The 20289-nt window shown below is 34.1% G+C and overlaps 1 protein-coding gene across 4 annotated transcripts; it reads left to right on the top strand.

Moving 5' to 3' along the window:
• Nucleotides 1-7887: 7887 nt before the first annotated feature.
• LOC113725813 (uncharacterized) lies at nt 7888-20091 on the top strand. 4 transcript variants are annotated; one of them, XM_072074227.1, is made up of 14 exons: nt 7888-8134; nt 8376-8764; nt 9413-9651; nt 9874-10054; nt 11123-11200; nt 11635-11709; nt 11842-11961; nt 12678-12842; nt 12994-13519; nt 13773-13929; nt 14889-14998; nt 16668-16777; nt 17253-17610; nt 19461-20091. In XM_072074227.1, the coding sequence occupies exons 2-14, from the start codon at nt 8435-8437 to the stop codon at nt 19784-19786; spliced, it is 2775 nt and encodes a 924-aa protein (XP_071930328.1). In that variant the 5' UTR covers nt 7888-8134; nt 8376-8434; the 3' UTR covers nt 19787-20091. The 4 variants fall into 4 exon arrangements, with proteins under 4 accessions (XP_071930328.1, XP_071930329.1, XP_027104987.2 ...); XM_027249186.2 differs by having other exon boundaries at nt 7889-8134; nt 9874-10030; XM_072074228.1 differs by lacking the exon at nt 12678-12842.
• The last annotated feature ends 198 nt before the right edge of the window (nt 20092-20289 follow it).

Below are 20289 nucleotides of genomic sequence, written 5' to 3'. Positions count from 1 at the left end.
AATTTCAATTGCTGCGCTTTTTTATTTTTTTGGGTCAAAAATCGATATTATCGTTAATGTATGAATAATCATCTCGTTCCCGTTGTTAATTTTAAATTTTAATCCTTTTTCCACACAATTTAAGAAAATAAGTAATATTATTGAAATAATAAATTTAGCCACCCTTCTTCATGAAATATCCTTATATTAATATTATATGACTAATGATTATATTAACGAACTATCACAACAATTAAGACCATTAATGAAAAGTTGAGAATCATCAAAATCATGAATACAATAGTTGTGGCTTTGGCTGATGTTATATAGTCAGAGCCAAAATTAGCTTCCAGAACAAATCTTAGTGAAGGGACAAATTTGCCGATCATTCAATCAAATATTTATTTTAATAATAGGAGAGTCAAGTATACAGGGATGACAATACAAGTAAATGCCTGTGAGAGGAGGAATGGGGTGTGGATGAGGACAGGGACGGGGGATTTTTCTCCCCTCCTCCCCCCTCTCGTGGATAAGGGGTACAAACGGTTGCAAGTGTAACTATTTTTATCGATTGTTTACATTTTTTACTGTGCGTAACTTTGATTGCACACGGTGTAACTTTCTTTGCACACGACGTCACCTTAGAACAATTTTTTGTGTGTCCCATACATAGCGTGAAAATCGAGTTACAATATATGATCTGAGCCGCATAAAATTTTTTTGCCAAATCATAGCCATCAAATGCCAGGACACACAAAAATTTTTTACAACCGTTCCTGCCCCATTTCCCCCTCTCCTGCCTTAAATGGGATAGTGGAGCATACTCTCGCCCATTCATCGCATTAATTAAATAAAATACACAAAATTATGTATATAATCTATATAATTAATAATTATGCATAACTTATAATCTAAATAATGTAGTTATAATAGCTATAGTATTTGTTGTCGAATTATATACATTAATTGTATAGTGATTGTTTTTATATTAATAACTTTGAATGTATATCATATGTTTATGATTTGAATTTCAAATTTAATTTTATATTATGTGGTATGATCTATACACTAACAATATATATATATATATATATATATATATATATATATATATATATATATATATATATATAATATCCCTCATTGTCTCACACCTGTTATTCCTAGGTTGCTGCCATACTGTTATTCTATTATGGCAAGTTGAGAGTTGGATTTGCTGAAGCAGCTTAGGTGGTCATCTACCAATGTAGTTTTCCATGGTCATACTTGTAACCTTTTTTATATATATATTTGTTTTGACTCATTCTGAGTACACCAAGAGGGAACATGGTGTTTAGACTAGAAGTTTATAGATTTTAGATTTGTTGGAGAATACAAATACTTGTATGTTTGTTCTTAGTGCACCTAATTTGTAGCTGTGTTTTCATCTTTAAAAAAAAAAAATCTCAGCTCAATGGCATCGGTTAGGGCTTAGGATTGTGGTCTTTCTTTCCCTTACGAGAAGTATCGCGGGGCAGGGGCGGAGTCAACAAAGCGGGAGCGGGAGCTTGAGCTTGGGCAGGGGCAATAGGGCTGTCAATGAGACCAAGGCAACTTGAGCTCGATCTATTCAGTCCAAAAAGGCTTGTTAAGTCTAAATTCTAATTTAAGCCGGATAAAGTTTAGGCCTAATTTTAAATCTAAACTAAGGGTCTGTTTGGAACCTGTTTTTTAGAAGTTTATCTAAAACTTTAGTGTAGTGCACTGTAAAAGTTTTTGAAAAAATTTTGTAAAAGTTTTTGTAAGATGAAAAATTTTATAGAAATTTTTGTAAGATGAAAAAAAAATTTTTTCTTTCTTTTTCTCTTGCTTTTGCTCTTTCTTCTTCTTTTCTTTCTTTTTCTTTTTTCTTCTTTCTTTTTTTCTTGCTCTTGCTCTTTCTCTTACTTTTTCTCTTTCATTACCTCCGCCACCCCCAGCAGCAACTCCACCAATGCCACATCCTGCCACTCCTCTCCTCCTTTTTCTCTTCTTCTCCCCTCCCCCCGCCACCCCCTCTGCCCCGCCTTCCCCTTCCCTTCGCCACCACCTCTGTCCCTTCCCCCTCTGCCCCGCCACCCCCCGCTTCCCTTGTTCCCCTTCCCGCTTTTCACCATCTTTTTTTTCTTTCTTTTTTTTTCACAGAAAGGTGGGAGAGGAAATGGAGGAGACGCAGAGAGGGAAAAAAAGACAAGAGGGGAGGATGGCAAGGGAGGAAGAGGGGGAGAGGAAAAAAAAAGGAAAAAAAAAGAAGAAGACCGGCACCGGAAATCGGCACCGGAGCCGGCAACGGAGGTGGTGGTAGGGGAAGAAGAAGAAGAAAAAGGGAAGGGAATTTTTTTATATTGCGTTTTAGATATTTTAAGTGTGTAGGATAAAAACTTTGATAAATTTTTGGGGTTCCTGTAGCACAAGTTGTTAAAAAACTAGTATAATCAAAACTTGGTAAAAAACAGGCCTTCCAAACAGACCCTAAATGTGAGTTGAGTTTGGACCATATTAGATTTAGACTCAATTAAAATCCACCTTGTACATGAGTATATAATTATATCTATAATTTATGATTATACATATTATGACATAAAATGTTAATAATTTACATATAAATTTGTAGTAATTTATAATTATAAAATATATATTATATATAATTATGTATTTAATTATGAGATTGGGTGATTTGAGCTCAAGACTCATCTAATAAAGAGATAAGAATGAAGAGATAAGTATGAGAATATGACTTTATATATATATATATACACACACACAAGATCACAATTTCAGAGCCACCAGTCTCGGTTCAAATTTGAATTATATTTATATATGTGTATGTGTGGAAGAGAGAGAGAGAGAGAAAGGCATTCAGATTAATAATAAGGCTCAAAAAAATAGTGTATTCTCTTAATTTACCTAATTTACTAGGTTAGTTCAGATTACAATCAAATACACCTCTACCAAGGACGTTCGAACTAAACCATTGAGTTTTATTTCTGTAGTCACCAAAAAGAAATTAAGTTCTTCTTTGAACTGTAGATCGGGGTTTGAACCCCACCTGCAATAAAAAAATTTCAAAAAAAGGTGTCAGGGCACCCATTTAATCTAATATGATCTGTATACCTATTAGTCTGATCTGTATACCTGCTAGTCTCTTATAGATAAGGTTATATGGATGTCATCATAACAAAAATTAAAATAAGAAAAAGAAAAAAGAAAAAAGAAAAAAAAGGTCATTCAAACTAAAACCATTTGTAATGACTAATGAACTCACGCAGAAAGTTAAAGACCAGAGCCAAACAATAAATGGTTTTGTCGTATCTTTGATAGTTCAAAAGAATAATTTATCTTTAACGAACAAGACCACACCCTACACATTGCACTTATCCAATGGTGGACGGAGTTAACAAAGCTGTTTTATTATAGGGATAATTTCAGAAACCTCTCCTGAGGTTTCTGACAATTTCACTAAACTCTCCTGAAATTTGAAAAATTACACATATCCTCATTGTCATTTAAAATGACAACACCGTCCTTAAATATTTTATTGAAATTCCCTTATTTGGTATACTTATACTTAGAATGATTTTAAAAATATTTTTTCATTCTTTTTCTTTCTTATTCCTTTTTATCTTTGTTTTCTATTTTTTGGTATTAAAATTAACAATAAATCAAAACAAAATTATCCAAAATCAGTATTAAATTATGATAATCCCACTATTCAGAAAATTCATAAACTATGAATCAATTATTTCAACATTTTATTTTCTATCTTATAAATCTAAATTCATAATAAAATATCATCAAAAGTATCTTATCATAGTGATAAAATTATTATTATAGTTATTTATCAAATAATAGGTATGAACATGAAAAATTGGACACCTTTTCCTTATAATTATATTAGATAATATTGTAATTATACGGGGAAGTAAATTAAAACTCATTACACAAGAGTATTTTTGGGTATTCATTTAAAAATTTGGCCAAGTCAATAGTATTTTAAGATTTTGTTACTAAAACTATTAAATTAAGAGAGATATGTGTAATTTTCCTAATCTCAGGAGAGCTCAGCAAAATTGTTAGAAGTCTCAGGGGAGGTTTCTGAAATTATCCCTTTATTATAATTTGTACAATACTTATGATATATTTATTAACAATAGTTTTTGAGTTCTTATTTGTTCTAACTTTCTTTATGTGTGGTATCAAGAAGTCTATTCAATAGGATATGGCAAATTCAGGGGGTTCTGGTAACGTAAGTTACACCGATAAGCAGCTTGTAGCCCTGGAAGAAATGTATGCTCAATGTCCATGTCCATCTGCTTCTCAAAGGCAACAAATGAAGCATGACTGTCTACCGCTTAAGGACGTTGAGGATGAAAAAATCAAGGTTTGGTTTCAAAATCGCAGGTAAAAATTCATATTCTTATCTAAATTTATTTATGTGCTTAAGTTACCTTCTAATTTTCTTTTCTCATTCCTATGTTCAATCATTCAAACAGGTCAACACTTAATCTAATAGCAGAATCTTTTGTGATTATTTTTAAACTATTTGGTTATGAAGTGTAACGTTCATCACCAATTTTTGACTTTCAATTTCAAGGCCCGCCTTGTTTGGATTGTGATTTTCTGTCAAAAATATTTTTCGGGAACACAGCTCCCAATTATTTTTTTAACTCACAAACATCAAATAGTTACTGTACATTTTCCTACAAACAGTCCTAAAAATATCAATCCAAACATGATTCTTTTCCAATTATATATGTGTATATATACACACACATATACATACACACATATCTACACACACATATATACACATATATATACACACATATATAATTGATCATCTTTTGAATACTAGAAACAGAAGAAGAATCGAGCTTTGCTATATATATGTGTGTATGTGTATGTGTATACATACATGTACATACACACATATATACACATACAGACATACAATTATATATACACACACATATACATATATATACACGCGCATACACACAGACATATATACACGCGCACATATATATGTGTGTGTATATATATACATATATGTGTGTATGTATACATACACACATTTAGTTTGATTTTCAATCAAGTTCTCATGTATTGTCTTGAGAAATTTGCTTTATCTTGATTTTAATTTTTTAGGAGCCTTGGTAAGTTGGAGAAAGACAACGCGGAGTTTCACTTGGTTAGGGAGAGACTGATCGCTACACATTTCCTTTTGAAGGAAGAAAATGACAATTTGAAACAAACAGTGATGGACCTGCTCTATGAGAATGATTACTTGCAGCAAAACTGTAGGATGCGTGTCAAGAACCTCTAGATGTTTAAATGGTTATTCATTCATTATTAAAATAAGGTTATCTCGTGTCTTGGTTTGATGAGGGTGTTTGGCTTATCAAGCCACTCGTGAAATGAGGACCATTGTTTTTAATTTTTTTTTTTAAATTTATTATAACTTGCTACAACATATGTTTTCTGATTTTATGTCTTGATCTTTATCTAAGTTATTTGTTTTTTCCTTTTTGTTTTTTGTGAGCTTAGTTATAAGCCATACATATAGAAGTCGTATCTTAATAATCTCTTTTTAAAGGTTTTGGTTTTCACATTTGTTTTTGATAAATATGGTTCACATGTTAATACAAAAAGTACAAGCTTTATAGATGTGGTCTAAAGTTCATTAATCTTTTCAAGTATGATATGGATTTAATAATTAAAAAGATTTTAGTGATCATGAAAGTTTGATAATATGTTATTGATATACAATTAAGTAACAATAATTTATTTTCGTATTTGCATATCATACAATTAAAATTAGTTGCAAGCTCGTCATGTATTGCCTAATTAGGTCTCTATAGCTTTTTAATCAACAAAAATTTAAAGATAGAAAGGACTAGAAATCTACTTTAGTATTTTTTTTCTTTTTTTTTAATGACAAAAACAAACATACCTAATTAGGGGTATGAAACCCTTAACCTAAGAGGGGGAGGAACTTTTGAAAGGGCCATTGGAATTCATCAAGCTATCATTATTCAATATCTATATAAAAATATTATACAAAAAGGATAACGAACCGTTCATTATTATATGTGAATTTTAGTATTTTGATATTTCAAATAATAATGTCATCAATGGGTTAAAAAGTATAGCTTTGCTAATTGATCTCCCAAAAAAGTTTTGAACGACACTTAAAAGAGTAATATTTTCTTAGAATATACTGCACATCGTTTTATGGTTGACCATATTGAAGAAAAATTTGCTCAATTAGCAACTAGAAGAAACCTATATATTTCTTGAATAGTTTCTTCTCTTTAATTTAACTATCTTCCTGCCCCTATTTATCTTGCATTGCTCATTATTTTTTACTCTCCAAAACCTATACTTGTCTATTTGATTTTGTGAACATTTTAAAAATCAAATAACATGCAATTGAGAAAGAAAAAAATTTGCGCTATTCAGTAGATGTCAATAGCGGTTTCCAATATAACGTGTGCTTATTGTCAAAATTTTGTGCTATTATTGTCGATTACTATTTCCAATATAATCATGTGTTCTTATTGAGGAGATTTATAAAAAATATATATTATCATTTATACCTATATATCTAATAGAGGAGATTTATGTCTATTTTATTTATATCGAATTACTTTTTAGTTCATTCATTGGGTAGGAAATAAGAATCATATAATATTAAGAATTTTTATAAGAAATAAGAATTGATATACATCCAAACAAAAAAGTAGCAAGCTACGTAGGAAACTACTTGCTGTCTCATTAAGCCATGTAGAAAAGAGAAAACGCGAAGAGATAAGTATGAGGATACGACTTTATTATATATATATATATATATATATATATATAATTACATATTACCTCCTTATAATTATAATATAGTAGCAATTCATTCGCACATAAAATCTATAGATTGCCAGACTAACAGTCAAATGTAAAGTAGTGAAAATATGTCATGCCCTTGATTGGATGAAAATTGTCACATGACTTCAAAAATATAAAATTTCAAAAATTATTTGAGCTTTTTAAATTTATCTTGTCTTGTTGAAACGTTTCAATAAGTTTTTTTTTTTTTTTTTTTGAATTTGGCCATACGATGTAAGTCTTTATACTCTTAGAACATCTCAATAATCTCTTTGTAAGCATATAATGTTTTGTCCTCTTACTTTTTTCTATTTAAATGAGGTACACATATTGACACGATACATACAATCTTTCTATGAGTGGTTGGAAGTCTATTAACTTTTTAAAATATGTTGAGTTCAATTGTTTTTTTGGTAGCTTTACAACAATGGAAGTTAATAATATGTTATTTTGCGTATAATTGAACAATAATAAGCTATTATTTTGTTGAAGAATATATTTTGTATATAATATACAACACCTTTTATATTATTCATGAAATTGAGATATATGATTACTTAAGATAAACTTTTGATAAAATAATTACTAGGAATTTTTTTTTAGATATTAAAATAAAATATTTTAGTTTTTTCTTCTCTCTTTTTTTTTAGGGCAAAAAATCTAGATGTTCTTCAAACTTTTAAATTGATAGGTTTTTAGCCCTCTAACTATTAAATATATATTTTTGCCTCTCTGTGAAAGGTATATTCTCTAGGCAAAGGTTTGAGTAGATCCTATCTATGTAGACACCGTGGTACAAATTTTGTCACATCATTTTATCAACTCAAGAATATACCTGGCCAAAAGGGTGAAGAATATGCCTTTTATAAGTTTGAGGGGCCAAAGTATATATTTAATAGTTGAAGGACTAAAATCGACAAACAATATAGTTTGAGTGGCAAGGAAATTGACAAACAAAAAATAGTTTGAGGGCCAATTGGAGTTTTTTCATCGTATTTTTTCACATGTTTGACTTGTGCGAGGAAACAGAACCCAAACAGGTTTCTGCCTATTTACGCGACGTCGTTTAGCAGCCATTGAATTCACTCGAGAGAGCAGGTGCTTAGATCAATCTGTTTAACCAACTAACGACTCATTCCGCTATTCCCCTCCTCTATACCGTCCTTGCCTCACGTCACTGCTCTTTTCTTCTTAGTCTCCACTCTTCATTACTGAAAGTTCCACCAAGAAGCACATTTTCGCATCTCAACTTAAATAGGCAAGTGTTTATAACTCTGTTTTGCTTTTCTTGTATCTGATTTCATATTTGCTATTTATATTGGTTATTCAACGTTAAAAATCAAAGCCCAATTCATGTAAGTTAAATTCCAAGAAAGATTGGTTAATGATATGCTTGTTGAGCTTTCAAGTTTTTGAATTTTGGGTTGTTCAAGAAACTGACTTTATCTCATAAAGATTTGAACTTTTTATTCTTTTTGGTGTGGATGATTTATCTTCAGGTCAGGTGTCAGGTTTATGTTCAGTATCTTAAAGGGGTATTACGATAAGGAAAGGGAAAATGAGAAAGAGGCCCAATAGTAGTTCTGCTGCTAAATCAAATTCATCTACCAGTGGTGATACAAGTGATAAAAAGGGACCCCAGAACAGTGATGATGTAGTAGTGGCTGCTAAGAGGTCAACTTTTGTGGTTCTGACATTGTTTGTGCTGGTCGTAAATGGGAGTTGGGCTATTTATCATTACCAGTTTGAGAGTCTGCCAGCTCCACTTTCGGCTGTGCAGGTGGGTAAGAGAGGATTTTCTGAGCTTGAGGCTATAAAGCATGTCAAGGCTTTGACTCAATTTGGTCCTCACCCTGTTGGTTCTGATGCTCTGGACCGTGCTTTGCAGGTATTAATGGTCTATTTTCACTGATGTAATTAACCTGCATCCCTATCTGTTTTCAGTTAATTTGATAGTCATAATTATTGCAATTCCATAAGATTCTCTGCCATTTTTCTGTTTTCTGTCTTTTAATTTCAATAAAATAATATAAATCCTAGTGTAAATGGTGAGTTCATTGGAATCTATTATCATTTAGAAAAACCCATGATCATACTCACCCTTATCTAAAAGTTTAAAGCTTTTGATCACTAAGTGTCAATTAACTAAAGTTTGACACCCACCACCCTATGATACTGTATAATCTAAAATACAAAGAGTTGATTCATTCCGCCGTCTAAAAGGAGCTGTTAGACAAGGTTACATGTGTGATCAACAATATAGCTCTCTTGATAGTTTTGTAAATAATGAACAGCAAGTAGAAGCTGCACTTTCTAGTAAGGGTTTAATTTACATGCCACATTCATGTTCGGTAGCTGGTATTTTTAGCTACAGATATTGTGCGCCGATAATCCTTGATGCTACTTTAGAATTTAATTTTGCTTGCCACTTACTTGTGGTGTGAAGGTTGCTGTATTCTTTTTTGGGTAAATAGTATTTGCATTTTGATGCTTTTCTATGTGCATACCTTTATAATGATGCCAACTTTCTTTCCAGTACGTCTTGGCAGCATCAGAGTCGATTAAGAAAACTGCTCATTGGGAAGTTGATGTGGAAATTGAATTTTTTCATACAAAATATGGAGCTAATCGTCTGGTTAGTGGCCTTTTTAAGGGGAAAACTCTTGTTTATTCAGATTTGAATCACGTTGCTATGAGAATCCTGCCCAAATACGCCACTGAAGCTGGGGAGAATGCTATTCTTGTCTCCTCCCATATTGACACTGTTTTTTCTGGGTATGTTTTTACTTAATTCTTCTTTGCATGTCCTCAGAAATCTGTTTCTTTCCTTTGGAAAGAATTATCTGTAGGTTTGCTGATTTGTACTTTGGATGACTGTCCTTGCATTTAGTCCATTTACAATCTCATTTTTTCATCTTCATTTGTTTGTTCTAAGATGCATTCAACTTTTTTCAGAGAATCTGGAGCTTCTCATTCAATGCTGACCTTTGTATGTAGGGAAGGAGCAGGTGATTGCAGTTCTTGTGTTGCTGTTATGTTGGAGCTTGCGCGAGGAATTTCTCAGTGGGCTCATGGATTTAAGCATGCTGTTATATTCTTATTTAATACTGGGGAGGAGGAAGGGCTAAATGGTGCTCACAGCTTTATAACTCAGGTTTTGACCAAGAGATGTCTATTGGTGGGAGTGTGGCCCCTAATTATTTTGATGTATTTTTTGGTTAATATTGGTTGGTGAGAGCCGATTTTTTCATGCACCATCTCAGCATGTTGCCAAAATCAATTCTAATGCTTGGACCTCCATCATTAGGAATAGGCGCGCACACCATTATTATAAGTGAATGTACGGAGTATTAGTTGCTTAACTCCTAGCTTGGAACCTCATCATGAAAAGCTTGTTAGGATTTTCTTGGGCACTAAACCATCAAGGTTGCAATCCTCCATCTCTTCCAAGATCTGTGAATATATACGAGCAGCTATAAATATGAAAGAAGTTTTTGGCACCAACCAACCAATTATAGGATTCTAGTGCCTGGTGAGAGGAGAAAATATTGGCGTCTAGAGTTTTGACGAAAAATGATGAAATTTTGCCTGATAATGTTGAAAACATAGTCAGCATAAATAGCAATAGATTTAGTTAAAAAAAATCTGGATGAATTTTTCCATCTTAGTCAGTTCTTTTGACTAATTTCCCCAGTTCTCATTGATTTTCTCCCTCTTTTTACTTACCCCTATTTAATGCCTTATTTTTCTTATTCCTTGTACTACAAGTTTGGAATTGATATGCATTAAGTCAATCAACAGTGCTCTAAAGTTCATTACCTGATAAGAAGGAACTTGCCCATTACCTGACAAAAGTTTCACTTGAGAACAGATATGTCCTCCTCCACCTGTGACCTCCACCTGTGAATTGGATGAGTCTGGAGCTTTGGATTTCTTACTCATCATTGTACTGATAAAGATCTCTGTTGGCAAATATATGTTGGGTGGCTGTAAACTCTAGAGTCTCTCTCTCAATTAATGAGAGAAGAGAACAGTGAGAAGGAATGGGAGAGGGGGAGGAAGAGAGTAAGGCTACCATGCCTTGGGATAGAAGTTGGGTAAAAAATTCTATACACTATAATTGCAAGTGGATATCCTTGGAAATAGAATTTAATAATGCTATTGTTCTGGTGTTCAAAATATAAGTCTTTCTGCAAAGTCCAACAGATATTGAACTTGGGAGGATTGACATATAATCTCAATGCAGCACCCTTGGAGTGATACAGTAAGAATGGCTATTGATTTGGAGGCAATGGGTATCGGCGGAAAGTCTACCATTTTTCAGGTCTACTCTGTGAATTAAAATCTCTCTCTCTCTCTCTCGCTTCCCTAGTTCCCTTAGCCTTAATGTTTCTCTAAATTTATTTGCTTCTGAAGTAGCAACTATGAAATATTTGACTTTTAGAAAAAACATTGTGGTGCTTCTCTTACATGCTATGTGTGGCCTAGCATGGTTCAATTGCTGATGGCAGCAATGGGTGCCAACAAAAGGACCAAGAATTGTGATGATAAAAAAGATTAACAAGCCTATCTTATGTGTTTAATGCACCCTCACAATATTAGATACATTTAAAATTAATAGATTCTCTTGCATTTGTGTTAAACCTAGAATAATGGCCTAATGCATTACCGTCAGTGATCTATTTTCAATTGGTATCCGTCATGACTCTGGTTAGGCTGTTTCTTTTCCTTATTGTCTTCTTGTTTGTTGTTTTACAGGCTGGTCCTAATCCGTGGGCAATCGAAAACTTTGCAGCTGTAGCAAAGTATCCATCTGCTCAGATTGTTGCACAGGTCTGTTGAACGAGTTTGTTTGTGTAGTATGTGGAGATAACAATTGTGTTGAATACTGTACTGCTTTTTTACTAAATTACATTTTCCAGGCAGGACAAAAACTTATATCTTCGGGATATCTTAGTGCTGCAGGATCTCTTTTCTTCTGGGGCAATAAAATCTGCAACCGATTTTCAAATATATAAAGAAGTTGCTGGACTTTCTGGACTTGACTTTGCATTTCTTGATGACACTGCCGTATACCACACAAAGGTAACCTGGAAGATCACATAGACATTTTATTCTCATGCTATGTTGCTTGATATTAAGATTTATATGGCGCTTTGGTCAAAATAGCAATCTAATGCATTTTTCGTAAAAGGCAGCTTCTGTCATTTCTATCTGGAGCACAATTATATAGAACATAAGTTGGTGTGAAGCAGAATAATGACCAACTTTTGCTCTTCTTTTAATCAAATGAACCAGACTCCAGAGCAGATTATTGATTTCATCTGGAGTATAATACAAATCAGTTCATCAATTCTCTTGATTATTTTAAACACCTTGATTTCATCGTCTGTGAGCATGACTTTTTGGATAATGCTTGCCTCCTGACTGACCAAAATTAGACTGAGTTGTGGCTGGGATCATCTCTCTCTCATGCTTAGAAACTATTACTTAATGATATATTATTCTGATGCGCCTCTTTAAAAAAAGAAAAAAGGCATTATTCAAATGTGCATGACATGAATAGAAATCTAACTAGCCTGACAATAATCTGCTTCTCGGTGGGTGGCATGAGCTCTACCTAGTAGCATGTCTTTATGGACATGTTATGTTCATTTACAACAAATTGGAGTAAATCTTCTCTGCAGATATGTCTAATTGCTATTTTAGCCCTTTTCCTGTATTTTTCTTTGAGATATCCAAAGCTAGATGGTTTGATTATACCAACAACTTTTATTAGGAATAAGTACCTTTTTGTGCAGAATGACAAATTAAAGCTTCTGAAACCGGGTTCTCTTCAACATCTTGGAGAAAATATGCTCGCTTTTCTGCTTCAAGCTGCTGCGTCTTCTCATCTTCCTCTGGGCAAGGCAGAGGAACAAGATGGAAATTCTAGCAGAGATGCTGCTATATATTTTGACATTTTGGTACCTTAGCAATACTTTAGCAGATTATTGTAGATCTGCATTTTCTTGTTTGACTAGTCAATCTCTTGATTACATAGATGAATTTTAGTCAATCTAACTGGATACAGATGCCAATGTCATTCTTAATTGAACATGTATGCTTGTGTCTCAGGGAACATATATTGTTGTATTTCGTCAACGGTTAGCCAACATGTTCTACAACTCCACAATTATGCAGTCACTTTTGATATGGGTTACATCAATCATGATGGGTGGTTCTTCTGCACTAATCTCACTGGCTTTGTCATCTTTGAGTATCATACTCATGTGGATAAGCTCCATTGCTTTCGCTGCTGTTGCTGCCTTTTGTCTCCCACTTGTATCTGCATCACCAGTTCCATATGTTTCAAACCCTTGGCTGGTGGTTGGTTTATTTGGTGTACCTGCTCTGCTAGGAGCATTCATTGGCCAACATCTAGGATATCTGATTCTGCGTAGATACTTGTCAGCTGTATACTCAACAAGATATAGGGACCTTTCTTCTTCTGTTCAAGCTGACATTGCTAAGTTAGATTCTGAAAGATGGCTCTTTAAGGCAGGTTTAATACAGTGGCTTCTGCTCCTGATACTGGGAAACTATTATAAGATTGGATCTACTTATTTAGCTCTTGTTTGGCTGGTTTCGCCTGCATTTGCATGTAAGTATGATTACAATAGCCTGCTTCATAGTGATGAGACCTAATGCAACACTAATGATACAACCTGAGATCTGATAAAAGCTGGATGTTGTCTCAAAATAGCTGTTTAGATATATCTCTATTTAAGAGAATTTTACTTCTTTCTCATCTATGATTTACTAGAATTTTTCTTCGATAGCTATTAAGTTTTTTCAAAACTTGGAATCATATCAATCCTGCTTTGTTTTGTCTAATCTATGTGTTGGAATAGCAGATGGGTTGCTTGAAGCTACTCTATCACCAGCTCGGTTGCCTAAACCACTGAAAACTCTGACCTTGGTGATTGGCTTGTCTTTTCCATTTCTACTATCTTCTGGTATGATTATAAGGTTGACAAGCATAATGGTTGGATCTACAGTTCGTTTAGAAAGGTAAACCAACAGTAAGAGGGTAAATTTTCTTGGAAGTCCTGAGTTATATTCTTTTTTAGTGCTGATATTGACACTCCACCGATTTTATATTTTTAGCAAAAGAACATGAAGAAAATGGAGTATCTCTGCCAATATCATTAACCTTTCTTATTTCCACTCTTTCTTTTGAATAACAGAGTACCATGTTGTTCTTCATTTTCTCATGTTTCCTTGTTTCTTTGTTCCATTGTATTAGGAAATATTGCACATTTGGTAAGTTTTAGCTTCTCAAAGGTTTTTTAGACTATCACATGCATATAATTTTTTTTAAAAATAACCTCTCTAGTTGGGGGACGGGAGTTGGTTTGATTCTACATTGTTATGATTTCACTTTTTGGCTGTAAATGCATCCTCTCCGGTGTTTTGCGGGATCTGTTGAGAATCTATGGATAATTTTAGCTTATCTTAAAGTTTGATAGACATCTGACCTAGGATATCTCAAACACCGACACAGAATCCAAGAATATGTTCTTTTTTTTTTGGTTCTTTTGGATTTTGTACACAAATATTATCAGGCTGCTTGATTAACATCTTTCTGGACAAAATAAATAACCTAGGATATTTCAAGCCATATTCTTGATTGTTTCTAACAATTTGTTGCCAAATAGAGTCATATACTTATGTTACTGTTCTTTGTTTGACATTTAAAGATGATATCTTTGTCTTTTACTTGTGGTTTTTTAGGTTCCATCTTATATCAATCTTAGGTCATTAGCCACATGAAAAAAATCTCTGATGGTCAGGTCCTTTCATTATTCCTGCATCAAATTAATCAGCAGTCATAATACTTCCTTATCTCAGCAAATCTGTAGAATATAAATGCTGTCTTTCTGCTTGGCAACTGCAGTACACCAGAAATTGTTTAACCAGTCTTTTGATCCGCTAGAGGAGTAATGGGGGTCATCTTTATCTTTTTGCAGGAATCCTGGTAGCAACCCTGAGTGGATAGGGAATATTGTGGTTGCAATTCTTATTGCTGCAATTGTGTGCCTTACGTTGGTGTATCTTCTGTCATATATTCACATCTCAGGTTCTTACTCGAAAGCTTGCTTGTCTTTGCAGTTGATTATGAAAAGTTTGTCCTAATCAAACACAAATCAATGAAGTTCAAGGTTGAACTTACAATTTTCAAATACTTTGGATGTAAGCAATGTTAGGTGCATGTGTCCTGACCTTCTTAGGCGCCACCCCTTAAAGTGAGGATTTGGATTTGAATGAACTGAGTTCCTTTTCAAGTGCATAAATACAGTACTTGCATAGGGGGCAGAGAGTTGTCTTTGGTAGCACGCCCACATTTTCTGCTTTCTGGTGGCATCTTTCTGATCGTGATAGTCCTGCACACAGTACATAGGTTATGTTTTGGTGTATTGCATTTTTACCAACAATTTATTGGTTTATTGGTTATGTTTAGACAAGATGAGAGCATTTAGAGATTTGAGTTATTTATTACCGAGTAGTAACAATATCCTTCTTACGTGAACACCAATATTAGTTTGAATTGCCGTCATTTTTTTCACAAATGCTACTGCCGGCCTTTGTTTTATGGCTTCTCAATCAGTGAACTATTTTAAAAAATTTAAGTTGTAACAGTTTTGCATGACCATAATGGGAGCTTCAATTGGCAATAAAAAATTAATTAAGAGCAAACACTTTTACCAAACACTTCAAGATCTGATTTTTCATTCTAAAGCAGATCCTGTGGTAAAGTTGTCTAATTGCAGTATATCAGTCAAATGCTGGTTATTAAGTTGAAGTGCATGATGTGCGAAATCATATAGCTTCTCACTAGCTTGAACTTGTATCAAGGAACATATCTGCTTGCTATGCATAGATAGAGGCGTAAAGTATGCAACTATCCAAAATAGCTTTTCAACTACTTGGCCTCAAATTTACTGTTGCGTGTCTTGCTTTTCTGCTAGTATATTTCATGCAAGTCCAATTATGATTCAATTACAGACCTGTCGTAACCTCTTTTTACTTAAAAACTAGAATTGCAATTACTTCAATCTCTCCCAATGTTTGAGTATTTTTTTTATGGGGTCTAAACTAGGTACTTGAAAAAGTTGGCTTCATCAAGTTGCTATTATTGGGTTTTGAGCTTGGACAGTTGGAAGAAACTAGCACGTAGTTTTTACAATTCCTCAGTTTCTTCTTTCACCTACAGATTGAACTAAAATAGGCAAACCTCCTTTGTGTACTATATTATACTTTGATCACTTGCCTGTGAAATAAAATGTACATTTACGAGCAGAAAATGCTATCAGCTACAGAAAAGGTTTGCAAAAACTCTACATGGTCCATGAAGGGGAAGTATGATGGATAATGGACAGCTAAGTGCTACAGATCTGTCATTCGAAAGTAATCTATCTTGTTTGTTATGAGTGAAGGGGTAAGAGGGAAAAACCAATTCACTGCTGGTTCGGTCCTTTTACCAAAGCACAGCATCAAGACCCACAAGATTTTGAAGGGTTTGAGAGTGCTAATTTGCTGGGCTTGGACACTTGACTAGTCTTACTTTGACATACCATTTCACCAACCTCATTAATAAAATGAAAGCAAGAAGGGAGATGGCTAGTTTCCCTGGATTTCTCATTTATGTCTTTTATTTTATTTGGTTGGTATACTTGAAGTTATAGTAGTGGAAAATAATCACTGGATTTTGCAAAATCACATGTTTCCTCCTGTTATTTACTTTCCAGGTGCAAAGGTGCCAATCATCATTATAACCTCTATCCTCTTTGGCCTTTCAATTTGTTCGGTAGTAGGTTTTCTTCAGGCATTTACTGAAGATACTGCCAGAGCTGTGAATGTAAGTAGCTGGTAGTCCTTGACATAAATATAACTTATACCTCATCTAAATATTCCATAACGCATGTTGCTCTAACTGCATTTTCGGGTAAATTTGTATTCCTGGATCAACTACTTTCTTATTCTCAACTAGTTTAAGATAGGTCACTGTAGATTCAAGTTCCTGCAAGTTCATAGAAGGAATTTTTTTCACTAAGGGCTTATTCTTGATTGCTTAAGATCAGCAGGTTCTTGCTCTTTTTGGCTAAAAGCTGCTTTTTGGTGTTGTCAATTACTTTATTTTGCTTCTTTTAAAAACTGAGAGGCCACTAAGGTACTCTGGAACTATCTTCTGGCTTGTAACTGCTTTAAACACAGAAATAAGCTTTCACTTTAGTTAATGGTGTAATAATCACGTTCACATGCTTGAATTTTTGGCTGGGAAATCATGTTCAGAATATGTTGCTTCTGATAGTTGGGTGCCATCATCTTTTCAGGTTGTCCATGTTGTGGATACGACAGGAAAACATGGTGGAAAACAAGAACCAGACTCCTATGTTTCACTGTTTTCAACAACTCCTGGAAACTTGATTAAAGAGGCTGAAAAGATTGGGAAGAAAATGGTTTGTGGCAAGGATAAGATGCCTGATTTTGTCAGTTTTTCAGTGAACTACAGCTGTTGGATTGATGAGGATGTTTTAGCTGGGTGGGACAAATCTGATATCCCCGCAATTCATGTCGAGCGTGATATGATGGATGAGAACAGAATTACTGAAATCTCATTGGACACAAAATTTTCCACTCGATGGACTCTTGGAATCAATATGGAAGAAATTGAAGATTTCCAGTTGAAAGGTACAATGGATGTTTCTCAAGGTTTATCCTTGTTTTCCTGTTTCACGACTTTTTTCCTCTTTGATTCATGAGTAGATTTTTACTAATGAATCATTCAAGTTCATTATATGAATACATGTAGACACATTCCATTCAAGTTCATTTATGTCTGTTTTGGAACATTTCCAATAGAAGAAGATTTTTATCAAGGGTGGCAATATTGGCAGTCTGCTTTTTGGTACTGGTACTCCATCCTCTGTGTAATTTCTGGATACGAATATGAAGCAAGTGGAGTATTAGTGTGATTACCCTTTCATTAAATTCTACTTTTTTTTTTTTTTTTTTTACCCGTTCTGGATTTACATGCTTGTAAGTTTTATCAATTTTCTAGAGATGTAAATTGTCAGAATTTAGTTGCTCTCAAGTTGCTTAACATAGACCTTTTCTTGTGTCTACTGTAAACCCTTGTAAAAGTGGAAAAGGCAGTACCTACATGTATGACAGCAATCCTTGATAACAACAGTTACTAGTATGAAGAATTTAAAGCTGTGCTAGAATGATGCAACATAGAGGAACCCACTGCATTCAACCTTGGGTTGACTGGTCTGGAGAAAATCTTTTAGCTTCACTTTTGCCTCCTGGGTAGCTGTGCTGCTTAAAGTCTAATGTCATTTGATTGGGTCCTGGAAAAGGCTTAGAAGAAACTGCATAAATGGGCAATAGAGATTCTATAATTTAAAGGGTTTGTCTAACACATGTTATACCCAAGGGGCTGTGATTTACAGGGCCTATAAGCTAGATGTTGAACCTACAGGGCTCTAATGCGTTAGGGAGGTTAAAGTTGGAAAGTACCTAAAAGCTAGATGCTGTACATTTAGATGGTAAAATGTTTTAATAATGAGTATGGTGGGGATTCCCATTAACGAATATTAATAATCTAAAGGCTACTATTGCAATCTGTTACTCTGTGAAGTTTGTTAATTTGGAGAACTATTGATAAATTGAGGAACGCCTTGTTAATGGAAAATTCTGTTTTGGGGGTTCAGAGTTGGGATTACAGATATAAGGTTATTCATCAAACTTTGCTGAAAGTAGTTTTAGATACATGTGAGTGAAGCTTATAGCTTCTCGCATCTGATGCAAGACATGTTAAGCAGTAAGGGGGACTGGGCTGACCGGTTTCAAAAATCACCGACTTACAGGTGACAATAGCTGCTTTTTTTTTATTTTTTTTAATTTTAACGTGAACTGCCCTAATGTACAGTCATTTTATAAATGCTAAATTGATACTAAAACTAGCCAAGGAATATTAATATAACTTGTAATTGAGTAAAATTTTTTTGGTGAACCGATGGGGAGAACTAATTACCAGATACATTGGTTACAATTGTTTGGCCACTAAGATGAAGGAAAAAGATTTTGATTCTGAAAAGTTCACCTTTGTTACATCCATCTGAGAGGTCTCAGGAAATTTAAATAGAATACTGTTTCTGTTGCATATTATTGGTAATGGTTATTAAACTCTATTCCTATTGGTTATTAGTCTTTTTCATTATCAAAGAGAGTTACTCCACTGTATATTAACCGGGTAAGAGTGCTGCATGTTTTTCAGAATAGTATTGTCATTGTCAATTGGAGCAAAGGAATTTAGCTTGGCTTCTTGTTCAGGGCATTTTTTGTGGCGTTTTGAGTATCATAACTGTCCATAATCTTTTGAAGTCATGTTTACTTCCTAAACTACTGATCATGTTTTTGCTCCAAGCTGAAACTGTTGCTTCACCAGAAGAATGGCAATGTTATCATAACTGAAGCCACTGGATATCATGCTCTCTTACAAAAAGATCCTTTTCTGTTAATGTTTTGGTCTCTAGATGTGGGCGAGTCTGAGGAGTTAATTCCGCTTGGTGGCAAGACAATTGTGGATGGATGGCATATCATTCAGTTTTCAGGTGGCAAGAAAGCGCCAACCAAGTTCAGCCTGACTCTTTCCTGGATAAACGAAAAGCACGGTCCGATGACAAGAAATGAGGGCAGTAGGGGAGAACGCCCACTTCTGAAGCTGAGAACAGATGTTGACAGACTAACTCCACAAACACAAGATGTTCTTACGAAGCTGCCTCCTTGGTGTTCATTATTTGGGAAATCCACATCTCCCCACACCTTAGCTTTCTTGAGCAGTCTCCCTATTGTTTTCTAGGCATTTGGAAATAGAATTCTTGCCTTGCGACTCCCCAGCTAAATGTTGCCTGCAGAGAACAAGAGACACACCTTCGCCAGAAGAATACACTAGTACTGTTTTTGTCTAGGAAACTTGGATTCAATTGCAAAACCCTGTGAATCAGTACTTGCCAAAAAAAAAAAGAATGTACTCCGTAGAATTTAAACACGTTCATAGCCAATATAAGTTAGAAGGAAGTATATTTTCGATCTGCCCACTTGTTAAAAAAAAATTGTGTGTACTTTTTTCATTTAAATTATTAATGACTTGAGAATGCTGATCTATCCGAATGCTGCTCGAGGGTTGTTCATTTAACTATCTGAACTCAAGATATGTCTTGCGTATTATTAGTCACTGAAAGAGATTACAAAATGTAAAGTGTATTATCAATTGAGCTGCGCTTTATTATTTCAATGATGAAAATTTTTTACAAAGTTTATTAACTTTTTGTTTATCCTTGATATTTGAATTTTAGATTTTTA

The sequence above is a fragment of the Coffea arabica genome, chromosome 2c, assembly GCF_036785885.1.
Source record: "Coffea arabica cultivar ET-39 chromosome 2c, Coffea Arabica ET-39 HiFi, whole genome shotgun sequence".
In the NCBI taxonomy this organism is placed as follows: Eukaryota; Viridiplantae; Streptophyta; class Magnoliopsida; order Gentianales; family Rubiaceae; genus Coffea; species Coffea arabica.
Note: the sequence above shows the minus strand (reverse complement) of the source record. Positions and strands in the feature narration are given on the sequence as shown.